This window comes from Plectropomus leopardus, chromosome 10 (genome assembly GCF_026936395.1).
Source record: "Plectropomus leopardus strain MGB_pleo_1.0 chromosome 10, ASM2693639v1, whole genome shotgun sequence".
Lineage (NCBI taxonomy): Eukaryota > Metazoa > Chordata > Actinopteri > Perciformes > Serranidae > Plectropomus > Plectropomus leopardus.
The window spans coordinates 11,055,645-11,070,553 of NC_142185.1; the positions used below are offsets into that span (position 1 = coordinate 11,055,645).

General features: G+C 37.8%; 2 protein-coding genes across 2 annotated transcripts; both read left to right on the forward strand.

Moving 5' to 3' along the window:
• The first annotated feature begins 781 nt into the window (after positions 1-781).
• On the forward strand, positions 782-4,176 carry cryba2b (crystallin, beta A2b). Its single transcript, XM_042494990.2, has 5 exons — positions 782-932; positions 1,795-1,982; positions 2,952-3,093; positions 3,358-3,500; positions 3,806-4,176. The coding sequence occupies exons 2-5, from the start codon at positions 1,825-1,827 to the stop codon at positions 3,951-3,953; spliced, it is 591 nt and encodes a 196-aa protein (XP_042350924.1). The 5' UTR covers positions 782-932; positions 1,795-1,824; the 3' UTR covers positions 3,954-4,176.
• A 5,222-nt stretch (positions 4,177-9,398) lies between these two features.
• fev (FEV transcription factor, ETS family member) lies at positions 9,399-13,470 on the forward strand. The gene is made up of 3 exons (XM_042495360.2): positions 9,399-9,881; positions 10,547-10,618; positions 11,858-13,470. Exons 1-3 carry the CDS (start codon positions 9,833-9,835, stop codon positions 12,397-12,399), a joined length of 663 nt encoding a protein of 220 aa, XP_042351294.1. The 5' UTR covers positions 9,399-9,832; the 3' UTR covers positions 12,400-13,470.
• Positions 13,471-14,909: the final 1,439 nt, after the last annotated feature.

Consider the following 14,909-nt stretch of genomic DNA (forward strand, 5'->3'; position numbering starts at 1 on the left):
CAGGCACTCACTGTGTTGTGTTGTTTTCCGATATTAGATACTGTATTCTATTTCTCAACTCAGCCTTAATTACCCCAACCCTATATTTAAAATTCATGATTATTCTCCCTGAAAGCTTTTTATTTCTTTACAATTTTCTTTGTTCAGTACCACCAGAGCAGAGGTATGGTTGGAAGCATAGGCTACCAAAGCTATAGAGTACACTACTATCTTTCTTTAGAATGGACAGTATGATGTACTCCTACCTATATGAGCCCTATGACATTATGTAGCACACTGTAGGCCTATATTTGGGGGGTGATCCCATGTGATTTCGAAAGCCAACACATTTTAAACCAATAAGTGTGCCAATGCAAAAGAGTATAGCCTGGATTTCCCACCAGTCAGAAAGTAAAATTATACTGAAGCTTTTCACTGCAGGTGACTCTCTCAGATCAACCACTGGAAAAGAAAGCGATGAGGATGCCCTCTGGATGAAACTAACACTTGTCATCGCCTTTGCGTGGGATGCCTTGGGCCTTTTCTCCACGTCTAGTTTAGGACCCAGTTTACCTTCAGCAGAGAGACAGAGAGAGAGAGAGACAGAGAGAGGGGATCAACTTGCAGAATGTGTCTATTATCCTGCCACACCAATCAAACTGTTGTGTCAGTGCGTTGCCATTGTATAGACCCGGGTCCGTTTGCCTCTGACCCTGGCTGCCATATTGATGACTAAGTTAGTTTGGGGCTCTGAGGACAATGGTGCTCTGGAGCCTCGACAAAGCGCGAGGCTAATGCTCCCCTTTCAGCTGGCCCGCTCAGCTGCTGAGTGTGCAAGGCTGCTGGGCAAATGGAGTGGCGCACGTCCAGGGGGCCCGGCCCTATAAAAACACAGGCGAGGGTCTCTCCCCCGACATTGATTATACTGGATCTGTCCCACCTCAGTACTGTCTGTAAGTATATCAACACACTGCCTCAGACTCAGCTAAGAAACTGCAATCAGGGGACAGCTATGTGTACTGGGGTGGAGCTCGACAGCCACCAAGATGCTGCCCATCTTGATAGATAGACAGCTTTGGACGCACTTTATGTGAGATTTGCTTAGAAGTGAAAAAAAATGGAAGCCTCTTTTTGCTGCTTTTAGGTTGAAATGATTGAAACCTCATCAGCCTTTTATAAGGGAGAGCTAGCAAGATGATGCCTTACTGGTGTGCTTGTGTTTTTGGTCTGTAAACATCATGAAAACATTTTTCTCAATGCAGTAATGTGATGTTTTGCTTTACATCTTTAAAAGCAAAGAAATTGAGCTAAGTAGCTACTAGTGTTAGAAATTCTTTGAGCAAAAGACTCCAGAGGAGATGGCATGTATGCTTTTAAGCTAGACCTTTTGCTTAATATAACAGCAGTTACAGCCCAATTTATGGGCAGGAGACATGTCTGCGGTTACTGATTGAACCTCCTTAATGGAAACAGAGACAAATACCTGCTGTGGAGAAATAGAAAAAAGATAATGTGTAGGATGTTTCACTTCTTATGACACATTTTGAAAGGGACCTTTCCCAGAGTAAAGGTGCATTCATTTTCTCTAAATAGAATGGCATTGGTGCAGCTTTTTTTTTTTTTTTAGAACCTTATAAAATGTTACTTTTCATCAAACTAAAAAACAAAAATTGCAGTTGTGAGTTGATTTAGATAAATGCCAGCATAATTTTATTGGATTAAAACTATAGTAGTATCTGTTTTACATGGGTCTTGTCATGATTTATGTCCATCTATTAACACTTTTTTTTTACACTATTCTACCTTTTTTCATAGAGAGTAACCCCTAAGGGAGAAGCAGCAGCCATGAACACTCAACAGATGGAGCAGATGGGCCAGTTCAAGATCACAGTCTGGGAGGAGGAGAACTTCCAGGGAAAGCGCTGTGAGTTCATGCTGGAGTGCCAGAACATCATGGAGAGGGGCTTCAACAAGATCCGCTCCATCAAGGTTGAGAATGGACCGTAAGTCCACATTGTTGGTCATTTTTTTCTTCAATCTTGAAGTTCTGCATCTTTTGAAAGCAGTTCACTTTCACCTCTTGACCTCTTCTTAATTTTATTTGGCCTTTGTGTGTACAATAATAAGTACTGCATTTATCCCGTTTCTGTATCTACTTTAATATGAGATTCATTTTACTATGTTTGCACATATTCAAGTCTTTATGATAAGGGCAGACTCGAGTCAATGATTGATAGAATGTAGTTGATATTGTAGTTTGCACTGAGTTTTATTTTCATAGTATGTTGGTCTTGAGTCTGAAGTATCTTATTGCTGCTTTAAACCATGCCATTTTTGCCCTTTAACAATATCTAATAAAATCCCATTATATTCTCTGGCTGCTCTTATTTTATCAGCTTGAAAAAACTTGATTAAAGCACACATTAATCAAATGCTTCTCAACAAATAGAAAAGGCAGAATATCAAAAACCACAAATTACAGCTTACGGTGTTATTGCATTGCCACTTGGCATGTATCATCTACTTGTGTGTGCGCATGCATCCAAGTGTATCCCTGTTGCGATATGAATTGGCTGTGTGCAGCTGCCGGCTGTGAGCCAGAATGGCTGACTGACTGACTGACGATCAGATAAAAAGCCCTGGGTGCAGCCGCAGCCGCAGCAGCAGCAGTAGCAGTATTTAATGTTTGCTTTGTGCTTGCAGTGACAAAAGACACTGCATGTTGTTTTCACTCCAGGCCATTCTTTGGGCGTCGGACTCTATTGTCTAACGAAAATGACAGTTTCAGTGTAGTTATACTAACACTACTTTGCATTTAGTGGTTTATCATTGTGTTCTGTTTGTATTTCATTAATATATTTCCTTTCCTTTCTTTTCATACATTTTATTCACTGCCTACTCATTTAACCTCAACATTTATCCCCTTTCTGTTCTCTTTCCCCTCTTGTCTGTCTCATTTTTCCACTGTCTAGTTGGGTGGGTTATGAGTACCCAGAGTTCCAGGGACAGCAGTTTATTCTGGAGAAGGGAGACTACCCTCGCTACGAGGCCTGGAGTGGAAACAGCAGCTACAGAACCGAGCACATGCTTTCCTTCAGACCCATCAAGTGCGCTGTAAGTTACCACATATATCCTCCCTTTTTTTGTTCACCAGTCAGTTTCTGTTAACAAGATATTCTTGCTCTTTTTATTTTTGCATCTATTTTTTTTAATCCAATGGATTGCTGTTGATTTGAATACCATTATTGATTCTATTTTTTTTTGTATTTAATTATATCATCATTTAATTGTATCTGAGGCTTTAAAGCAAATTGGCAAATTGAATTGAATTGAACTGCTATACTTGGGCTCACTCCCCTGCTCCGCTTCTCTCTGCAGAACCACAGTGACAGCAAGGTGACCCTGTACGAGTGTGAGGACTTCCAGGGCCGTAAGTTCGAGATGTGCGATGACTACCCCTCCCTACAGGCCATGGGCTGGTGCAGCAAGGAGGTGCCCTCTATCAAAGTCAACTCCGGAGCGTAAGTTATAGCTCTTCCTCTCAACTTATTGCTATCTTTGGCTCTTGCATTTCTCTTTTACAGCATGCAATCAGCACCTAAAACTTTGATCAAAACATACGATGCCATTAGCAAACGTTTGGCTACAAGGTGAACATCAAACTGTAATTTTAGTGGATTTAACTGTAATTTTACTGAAAAAAAACTGAAAAAAAGACTGAAATAGATGTCTGTTATAATGAAAAAAAAGACTGAAATAGATGTCTGTTATAATGATATTTAATATTCTGTGATTTGTCCTTGACTCACCCGCTCCCTCTCTACAGCTGGGTGGCCTACCAGTTCCCTGGTTACCGTGGCTACCAGTACATCCTGGAGAGGGACAGACACCAAGGAGAGTACAGAAACTACAACGAGTTCAGCACCCAGGCTCACACCAACCAGGTGCAGTCCATTCGTAGGATCCAGCACTAAGCCTTCACTCTGCCTGCCTGACCCAACGTGGAAAAAACAAACTCTTCCTGAACCCCTTCCTCAACTTAAACCCCGGACAGACCGCTGTCACAGAACAGTAGATGGACAAACTCTTTCTATCTCTCTGTGGCTCTGCATGTATGGATATCTAAGTACCTACTTCTTCTACCATGCTAAAGCATGTTCTTGAAATAGGAAATAAAGGCTTTTCTTCAAAACTAGAGACTGTTTGTCGGTATTCCTTTTTCTTTTTATCATGAAAATGATCACCATAATTAAATCAGTCAAAATCTGATTGGCTACGAAAGGCTGTCAATCATTTTGCATCTTGGTTATGATGGTCATAGCACAGGTGCACAAGCTTTGCTAACTCAGAGCCCCTTATTCTCTTCTAGCTTCATAGAGCAGGCTGTCATCAGAGATAGTTTTTGCTTTGTATTTATTTTAAGAACATATTTAGCTTTTTAGTGAACATACATGGGAAAAATTTGATTCAAAGCTCTTTGTTAGGATTTAGGATGTGAAACATTGTTCTTGTCAGACTGTATTCTTATTTCCAATAAACAAGAGCACGAGATCACATTTGTTTCTATTATTTATTCTTCGCCTGTGACAACGGTAAGCGAGGAGCTGTGACAAAAAGCAAAAGATCATCTGGTTGGCTATTATGAAACCATGCACTGTCTGTCTAATCAAGTACTCAACAAACACATACACATTTAGAAGAACATTTAATGTGAATCGTCTTTAGAAAATAGAATAAATTCAAGTTCTCTTACTCTTGCTTGCTTTGCCTACCTTACACAGCATTATGACCTGAACAACCAAAACAAAGCCACAGAGGGACAATAGTATAACTGTAAATACCTCACCGGGCTGACACTGACAAAGCCACTCCAGCTTCTCCCTGGATTTGGCATGTGTGCAGTCATCTTTATTTAAACTGTTTCATTACAATTCTAAAGAGGCCAGCAGAGGTCCATTGAGAGACAAATGTCATGCATGCAGTGTTTTTCATCATGAACTAAAAGTAGATGTCCTGAACCCTGTTTGAATAATCCACCTATCAGATGATTATTTTGCTCTCAGAACAACTGCAAAGACATATTACATCAAATAAACACAACATAAACCACAAACCTAAGTCAGTCATGAAACCCATTCATTTATGCCCCTTGTCCTTACTTAGTGTCAAATTCATGTATGTCCAAAATATTACCTTAATTAGCCCAAAGTTTTATTTTATATGTGAGCTAATAATTCAAGTGGAGAGAGTGGGCACTCCGGCAATGTGTTGATGAATATCAGGTCTTACAAGGTCAAATTGCCACGATGGAAATATACCTGTTTTCAAAGATACTAAGAACTAATTTTAAATTAACAAAGATGCCATTTGCTGTAGGTTTAGCACTTGAATAAGCAATCCCATCTCCGTCATGATTTTTATTTTTTGGTAAACTAGTCAGTAGCAATCTATGACAAAATTATATGCTTATACATAAGCTATAAAAACTATAAATAAACTTTTTTATAAAAAATAAATTAATCGAATAATTTCTTATTTGCTTTGGTAAAATGTGGCTGTTTTTAGTCGAAGGCTTTCTAAAAGCTGAGCGAAAATCAAAGCACAGGCAGCTTTCATCACAAACTGCACAAATATGGTTTTTATGTGGGTGTTTTCTTCCTTTTATGGTGTTGCTAAAACTGCCATGCGTGAAAATGATAAGATTGCAGTGCTATTTTGACCAGCTCTCATAGTTTCTAAAGTTTGGTTGAGTTTTGCGTATTGATGTCCTGCTGTTAGTCAATACAATAGTTGGCTTGGAGGTGAAATGCTGTTCCCCATCTGGCAAGGTATGACAAACTCAAGTTTATCAGAAAAATCACCAAATTGAAAGTGAATGCTCTCAATGACATGAGTTAATGTACAAAACATTACTGGTTTGACATAGTACATTGATCAGTCCAACCTTTGTGAAAACGATGAGAATCAGAATCTGATATACTCTTTTGATCCTCTTGGGGAAATTATCTTTAACTCTCCTTATTATGTCCTCACAAATGAAAAAGGTGGTGAAATACTGTAGGTGTGGTCGAGCAGTCAGGTTAAGACTTTTAAGCCGCAAATACCTGACACTAGAAAGAGGTACTGAACAGTGTGTACACCAGAAATTACCATCAAAATTCATGTCATTTCTGACATATACTCTGATCTATACCAAAAAAAAAAAAAATACCCTAGTTTATTAATTCTGATGATTTATACCCTTTCTACAACATTTTACACAGCTGCATTTTAAAAATCTAGTGGTTTAGCATTTGTTTGTTTATTGTAATGTGGCACCATCATGTTTATCTTAAAGTCACACGCCGGGATCCTGGAGTGTGTTTACCTCCACACACACTCCTCCTGTCGGTCCAGGACATGGGATTCCGTGTTACACGCCCACGAGCTTGCACCGGCTCACTGTCCCACACCCAAAAAAAACAGGATCTTTTAATAAATGTGTAACCATGCACACACACCTTTCTCAAATATACATTCCTCTGCAGACTGATTAAAGCAGCTGCACCGTGGCTTACAGAGGAGTGACACTTGAGCAGGGCAGAAAGCTGCAAACTCGTGGTTGCAAGCTACGTGGGCCGCACAGCTCAGAGCTCCAAGGTAAGGCTTTACAGAGGAACTTTGCATTGATTCTTAATGAAAGCTGATATTCAGTGAGGGTGTTATGACTGATATATTTACTGAAATGAATTCTAGTAGGTTTTCAAAATTGAAGAAATGTCTTGGAAACAGATGGAACAATACTATTTGGCCCATATTCATCAAGTCACAAAATGACTAGCCTACAGAGGCTGCTGAATGACACATACTTAAATAAGGATAAATGTTTGTTAATGGGATTTAAGCAAGATTATTTACTTTCACTTCATGCATGCTTTAGTTTGACTTGAAGACTGCCATCAGATACTGAGTTCACTCTATTTTGACATAAATTCTCAACTATATAGCCTAAATCACTAATATGATATTATGATTAATAAACAGAGAAATGGAACAAATTAATGCTTTTCTGATGTTTTTTTTTTCTGTCAGTTCATTTCTTGACACTGACTGAAGGCTACCCATCTATTTCTCTACCACTGCATCAGTGGATACAGTCTAGCTTTCGAGGCTTGTTTTAAGTTGCCTGCGACTCTTATTTGGACACAGGCAGCTAAAGCAAGTCTGGGACGCCAGAGACACACCTACAAAGCCCAACGAATAAGGAACTGCTGCCACGTTAAGACTGACAAAAGCCAGCTTTTAGTCCAGGAGAAGGGACATGCGGATAATAGCCAACTATAATGAATTCTACACTGAAGATTTTCTCCCCTTGAAGACATATGTTGCAACTACATTTTGCAATGTAACAGGACAATCAAAGGCATTTACTGTCTGATACAATGTTTCTACAAAGCATGATTATGTGAATATTGCTATAACTTTGCAGTTAAATAAGCAATATGCTTTCTGAACATTATAGAGCAAATGTTAAATTATGAATCATTAGCAGATGGTTTACTTTCATTTCAGTCAGCACAGATGGCCAAATATGCAAAATATGATTAAAGATAAAGGGCAAAGTGATGATTTTCTCTTGGGCTATGTATTGTAACTTCATTATTTCTTGTTTATACAGTGATGTTTTCGAAACAATGATACTTTTTTTTTCTTAAATAATTTCCACCTTTTCTAAATAAGGGAATGCTGAGAGAATCGATTTATTCTGACAGAAGTGAAAATGAATCAGGTTTAGGAGTTGTGCAGTAGCATAGTTTAGCCTGTCTGTCTCTTCATGTCATGACAAATATATTGCATTTTTGACAAGACAAAGCAGATGCCAAACCATGCAAGATTCCAATGAAAATGCTCATGTCACTGTCATTGTCAGTGTTAACATATTCTCTTTTTATGTGTTTCTAACATAATTCTATTGCCTTTTTGCCTCGATTAGATCACTTTCAGCACATTTATAGACAAGAAAACACATGGGGAGAGAAGAAAGTACTACAGAATAACACCAAAGATGCTGAATTTAGCACGTTAAAACATTAATCATCCTGGACACTGCCTCCTTCTGGACAAACTTTATCATGCCATTTTTATTTTTTTTTTTTTGGTCACACATAAATAAAACGAACTTCCTCATTCAATTTATATTTGTTGCTTATAAATACCACAAAGTGCCTCAGAACAGAGGAATAGACTTTGGATTACCACAGTATAGTCCTGCACACTGTAAAAACAACAACAACAACATAAAAATAAACAAATTTGTTTTAAATTTAAAAGTTAGTTTCAAGGGTGCCTTAAAATTTTAAGTTGACTGAATCTAAGAAGACAAATTCAACCATTACAAAATAACCAAGTCCTCTCAAATTCAGTTAACCTAAGATTTTACGACAGCCTGGACACTAGCTTTTTTTTTAAAGTTAAAATTGTTTCTTTTTTCTGTGTCCACTCTTAACACTATTATAGTTTGTTTGATAAATGTATATGTGATAGAAATCAGTTTCTTACAACTATTAAAATGATATATAATCACTGTGTTGTGCCTTATCTATGGCCTCATGTTATGTGTCAAATTTAATGTTTGTGTCTCTGAGTGTACTGTAAAAAAGAAACTATTAGTTTTAACATGAAAAAGTTGGTGTCCAGGCAGCCTTACATTTTTAAGTTTAATGAAAAAGACAAGTTGAATCACTACAAAACTACCCAAGCTGACAAAAAGTCTGTATGTTTTCCTACAGACAGCAATGCACCCTAATTCATACATATCCCACGAATTTTGAAAAACTGGGATTATGTGACCAATGTGCTGATGGGATTAAACTGTATGTTGATTAAATAATGTCATTCTTGGAGTGCTAATTCATAAAATATCAACTGTTGTGCATTATGTATACCCGGTCCAAGAATAAGCTAAATTACCTTAACTTGTCTTTTCAAATTCAGTCAACTTAAAATCTTAAGGCAGCCAGGACACTAACGTTTTAAGTCGAAACAAAAAGTTTCTTTTTACAGTGTATCTCTGTGAATGGCAAAACTCCAGTACCTAAAAAAATACACTGTTTTACTAATAATTATAATGGTCTCCTAATACACAGGCCTAACAGAAAGTGACAGCTATGTTCAGCCTGTTTCTACAGTCCAAGCCAGTATAGGACGGGAAACAAAGCCCATAAAGCTTCACACAGTCCACTGCCTTTTAAAAAAATACCAGAATTAGAAAAATATGAGCGGACACGATAACGTCAGTGAGCATCAGAAGCCATGGTTTTAAAGTTACAACCTCATTACCCCCAGATTGAGGCTATATAACTTTAAACCCACAAACAGAAGGTTGGGAGGGTGAAATGTCCTTGCTTTCTCGTGCGCACTGAAGCGTACTCTTCAAGGTAAATATTCTTTTTCCGACATGAAATAGGTCTTTGTTGTTTGCTAAGAGGTAAAGAGGCGGAAAAGTGAGGAGGATCTGAACTGGTTTCCATGTCAAACACTTCAATTCACCATAGAAACTCAGATCTTAACGCGGAAACTTTATTAAACTGTGATGGTGGATTGATAAGGGCCGAATTTCTATCGGCCTCTTTTTATTGTGGGCACCAGGCGGGCTGACAGAGGTAAATTGCTCTTTTAATTAAAGCAATGCACCAGGGGAAATTGCTGTCTGAATATTGTCTCAGAGATGGGGGCCAGTGACAGTTGCCTGGAAACTTCAATCTGTCCACCCGCATTTATTCCAGATCACAGTTATGAGATAAAGTTTAATAAAAATCTTTTTCCTCCGCCACCAACGAAATGAAATCCAACCCATTCTGAACAAGTGAACACAATGAGACAGGACTGCGGAGGAAACCTCATGTTCAACATGTATCTCTCAGGTTCGTCATTTTGTCCCGTTAAGAAATAGAGAAATAGCCGCTTATAATTCTTTAAATTCTGCCGGGTGTTGGTCTCCCGGTGGCGGTGATGCTCCATCTCTGGGGCACAGCATTGTTCAGCCTTTTCAATCTGAAAGCCCGTCTGCTCTTTTGTCGGAAATCGGAAATCCTTTTTCCTGGACGCGTTTCCTGGCTTCCCGGAGAGGAGACCGCAAAGACGACACGCTTTCTTGCATTAGACTGCGGCAGGACGAGGATACAATTAGGATTTTGATCATTTTTATATTTTCTAGAGATTTTTTTTTTTTCATTTTTTAAAATATTTTATTTTAGTCTGAATCGGTTTGCTCAGTTTTACATCTTTGAACATTTTTACAGCTGCTCTATAAGGATTTTTTTTTCACCTGAACACATAAAAAAAAGAAAAGAAATCCGTCTCTAAAGTTGATTTAATTCAAATTGGCCTCCAATGTGGCATTATTATCTACAACATCCTAAACATAAATTAAACTGTTGCAGCAAACCAAGATGAAATTATAAAAGCACCCTGAATGTCTTCCTAAAATGGATAATTTATAGCAGATATGAAATACATAACGGGCGTGCACCCCGACAGGATGGATGAGCAGCTGATGATGTTGACAATATTTCTCTTTTGATTACAGATCCAACAGAAAATCTATTGAAAGAAGGCAAAGGAACGTCTTGGGGTCCAATAAACACAGGAGTACAAAAAGGTAAGGAGATGAAATCAACGGCCTGCCGGCACACACAAAGGACGCAGTGATTTTATATCAATAAGCTTATTATAGTTTGAAAGACGACGTTCAATTCTTTAACACAATAATTAAAAATACTGATATTTAAAAAAATTAAAATAGCTTAGACAGTCATTTTATCCAAGTAACACAAAGCTTGTGAATTTTTGGCTATGGTAAAAAATGACTTAAATAAAATGGTTAAAAAAAACAGTGAATCTTATTATTATTATAAAAATGCCCTACATTTTTATAGCAGATTAAAATGCGTTGGGGGCTAATTTCTTCTTTGTTTCTGTTCGAGGTCTAATTCATAATCTGTGGAATCAATAAATAAATCACAGCTGAATTTCTAAATTCATTCTACCATTTTGCAGCTGCATCATTTGCATTTTTCTGTTCACGGATAAAATATCATTTGTTTTCAATGAATGAGAGTTTTTTCTCGTTACCCATTAACAAGCTTTGTACAAGAAATTATTGTGTCTCAAAATTTGTCTCATCCATCTTTAGGCTCAAAACCAAGTGCATAGATTCGCAGATAGCCTAAGTAAAAATAATGTAAAAAAAACCAAAATAATAATTGAATAATAATAATAAAATTAAAAGAATAACTTCAAAAAAAAAAGTTTATTAACAGAATAACTGCTTTCCACCCACAGCTTATTGTCGCTGATTTAATTACACTGTGATGGAGAGCTAATGGACTTAAACGGGCATGAACGCCTCTTACAGTTCCAAGTGCAAAAGTGCAACACAAAGCAGCGTTTTTAAATCAGAAATATAAATTAGTGTGTACGTTGTTTGACAAGTCATTTTAAATACATAAATGACGCGTCTAACAACCATACAAGCACATACATTATATTTCAAATGATGTAATAATAATTTCAAAAACACAATCTTTAAAAATAATTTGGATGATATCTTTTAAATATAAGAATGTCCAAGGGTAAAATAATCTGCTCAAGATGAACTGTACTTTCAAAAATGACAACAAGCTGGCAATGTGTGCTCGAGATTTTAACTGTTCAGTTTTAATTTAAAGTAAGTTGTCTCTAAAGATATATTTTTCCTATTTGTCTACAATTTTGCCGTGATAAAACTATGCTGTATCTATTAAATTTTGCTTCCGAAATTTTAATATCATGAGGATTCACAAAATATTTCTAGTATTTTTTCCTCAAACAAAGTCTTAAATATATGACTCCGTAACAGGCAGTGGCCAGATTCAGCTGTGGCAGTTCCTGCTGGAGCTCCTGTCTGACAGCACCAACATGTCGTGCATCGCCTGGGAGGGAACCAACGGCGAGTTCAAGCTCATCGACCCGGACGAGGTGGCTCGGCGATGGGGGGAGCGCAAAAGCAAACCCAACATGAACTACGACAAGCTGAGCCGGGCGCTGCGCTACTACTACGACAAAAACATCATGACCAAAGTCCACGGCAAACGGTACGCCTACAAGTTTGATTTCCACGGCTTGGCGCAGGTGTGCCAGCCGTCCACCACGGAGCAGGCCATCTACAAGTTTCAGGGCAACTTCTCCCCGATTCCTTTCTCCGGGATTTCCAAACTAAACCTCGTGGCTCCCGGCGTGGGGCCGTCGGGTTTCTCCTACTGGCCCGGGTCCCCACCGGCGGCTCTATATCACAGCCACAACCTCCAGCCGCCGGGGCCCTTTGGCACCGTGTCTCCGTCCCACATCAGCTGTGTCAACAACATCAACAGTCTGACTAACATCAATAATCATTACAACTGACTCTAAATGCATCCTTAGACAAACTGGAGACGAACGAAGGTGATGGCAAAGAACCACGAAAGGTCGGTTTTGGTCATGTGCAGGTGAAAATATTGGATTCATTTGGTTAGAAATCAATGTTTTTAGACATAGACGCGTAGCGATTGTTTTAACAACATAGCTACATTTAAACATGTAATTATGTAGATGCTCATGACGTTATATGTAAGCAAGACGTCTTAAAGCTTGTACATAAACAAACAAAAATTAATTTATCTCTTTTAATCTTTAAACCAAGAGCGATACGCCCACAGGGCCGCCCATCAAAGTACGCACAGTGGTTTGAATTTTTACGCACGGCATTTTAATTATTGTATGAGTTAGATATTTAGGAATTAAGACCGCGAACATGGAATTTCCTAATTTAAGTATCAATCTATGAATTTAAATCATAGGATATTTTCCAAAATTTTACATGTGGGAGAGCAGATTTCACATTGTGCATTTTAGATTCCGCCCTCCTAAAAATCACAAAATACAGATTGTCTGTTTTATACCTCTCATCCTTTTCTGCTCTTTTGCGCTGTCTCATCCGTCTTCATTGAGGTCTGTGGTTATTTTTACATACAGGTGGATGTATTAAAGCCAGCTTGGTAGCGAATCACCAGATATTATTGTAATAATGGCGCCACCTCGTGGTTATGGCGTGGTTTCTGATTTTTTTTTTTTTTCATTTTGAACATCGCCGCGTGAAAATCTGAAATATTTTGTTACTCTAATCACTGTTGCTTATAAGTCAGATGATGCATAGCCGTGCCCGTGTAAGAAAATCAAAGTTGCAATAAGAATAAAACCATTACAGTGGTACAGGGTGTGTGAAAAATTCTCTAACGCGAGAAACTGTGTAAACGACTCTGTAAATACTGTAGTGTAGAGACAGGCTCAGGCTAACGTTGCATTCTAGTGATTTTGAAGTGAATTACATTGCATTAATTCCCACAGCATCTTACTGTAGCTATAAACAGCTGTACCATTCAAAATAAAAATGAAATAAATAAAAATAGACTGTTATAAATAAATGTCTGTCAGTATGTGTTTGGGGAAAAAAATGTGTCGATTGCTCTTTTATACACCAGGGTCTGCCACATTGCCATGCTTACCTTACATGTGCTGTCAGAATTTTGACATTAAAAAAATGTATTCATGTTAAATTATTTTAATTGGCAATAAATGAAATGTTGCTGTTGATGATGACAATGATGGAAAGTAGTTAAACCATAAGATCAGAAAGCACAGCAATGGTCACATATGGTATGCAGTGTTGCTGTCAGCAGTTGATATGAGCAATTTTATTTTACTTTTCAGCTTAAATTATTTGTAGACAATAAACATCTTGGTGTAACAAAACACCAAAATTTGTACCAAATTGTAGCAAACAGAAAAAGAAATTATAATAATGTGCTAATTACATCAAACATTTAATACTTTTAATATAAAAGGCCCACTGACATATACAGTAGATGCCATGCAGACATAGCTCATTTTTGATGAAAATTACACAAATATTTGCAATGGCATTGCTTAGTAAAACATTGTTTTACAACTGGAGTTAATTAATGTAAGAGGGGAAAAAATCCAAACCTGCTATATATGTTGTTTTAAAATCAAATCAAATCTGAACATTCATTGTAGGCTACAAGTGCATTTAAAAAAATGAAGTCCATTAAAGATGTTTTTATACTGCTCCAATAGCAAACCTTCATCAGTAAGACTCATCAGACCAAGAGTCAATAGTGCACAACTACAAGTAATTTTATTTTTGCGTTACCATTTAGTAGTTATCATGTGGGCTAAACTATTCTATTTATGGCGTAGTTTGCTGCCGTTGCTGCTGCATCATATGAAGGTGGCAAAATGTGACAGTTGCGTTCATCAGCCACACAGGGGCGCCTTAACTCTTCTAACATCAGAACACTGTTTACATAACCAGGTGAGAACAGAGTTGGTCTAATATAGATCATAGAAGCATCTGCAAATAGCAGATTGACCCAAACCTCATTTCATGACAGTGTCAGTCTAAAGAGATTAAAGTATGTCTGGACTGAGCATTATCAGACAATTAAATGGACATGAAGTTTATTCCTGTTACATAAAAGAACAAAAATAGAACCTCTATCGATAATAGGTGTACATTTCCGAAAGACAGGTTGTAACTAGAGAGCAGTGGTAGACCCAGACTGTCTAAGAGACAGGGGGGAAATGATAAAAAAGGGCACCAGTTGCACTGTGGGGCATCAGCACGCAGCAAATTTTATAGCACAGGGTAGCCTGTCTGACACTGCATCACACTTTCTGCACTAGAAGACACCTTACAGATCACTGCATCAAATTTTCTTCATATTATGGGCACCCAATGAATGTTCTCTTTACTGGAAGGATACCATAAAGGGCCCTGCTGCATTATGTTTTCTCCCCTTTAGAGGATTTATACTAATGCAATAAATCAACGCCGTACTTACACCCAAGGCTCT

What these genes read in the sequence shown, in the direction of transcription:
- cryba2b (XM_042494990.2), top strand. Translation starts at nt 1,825, where the DNA reads ATGAACACTCAACAGATGGAGCAGATGGGCCAGTTCAAGATCACAGTC. An exon ending in TCAGACCCATCAAGTGCGCT is followed by an intron (nt 3,094 to 3,357) that starts GTAAGTTACCAC and finishes TTCTCTCTGCAG; the next exon opens with AACCACAGTGACAGCAAGGT. An exon ending in ATCAAAGTCAACTCCGGAGC is followed by an intron (nt 3,501 to 3,805) that starts GTAAGTTATAGC and finishes CCCTCTCTACAG; the next exon opens with CTGGGTGGCCTACCAGTTCC.
- fev (XM_042495360.2), top strand. Translation starts at nt 9,833, where the DNA reads ATGAGACAGGACTGCGGAGGAAACCTCATGTTCAACATGTATCTCTCA. An exon ending in GTTCAACATGTATCTCTCAG is followed by an intron (nt 9,882 to 10,546) that starts GTTCGTCATTTT and finishes TTTTGATTACAG; the next exon opens with ATCCAACAGAAAATCTATTG. An exon ending in AAACACAGGAGTACAAAAAG is followed by an intron (nt 10,619 to 11,857) that starts GTAAGGAGATGA and finishes ACTCCGTAACAG; the next exon opens with GCAGTGGCCAGATTCAGCTG.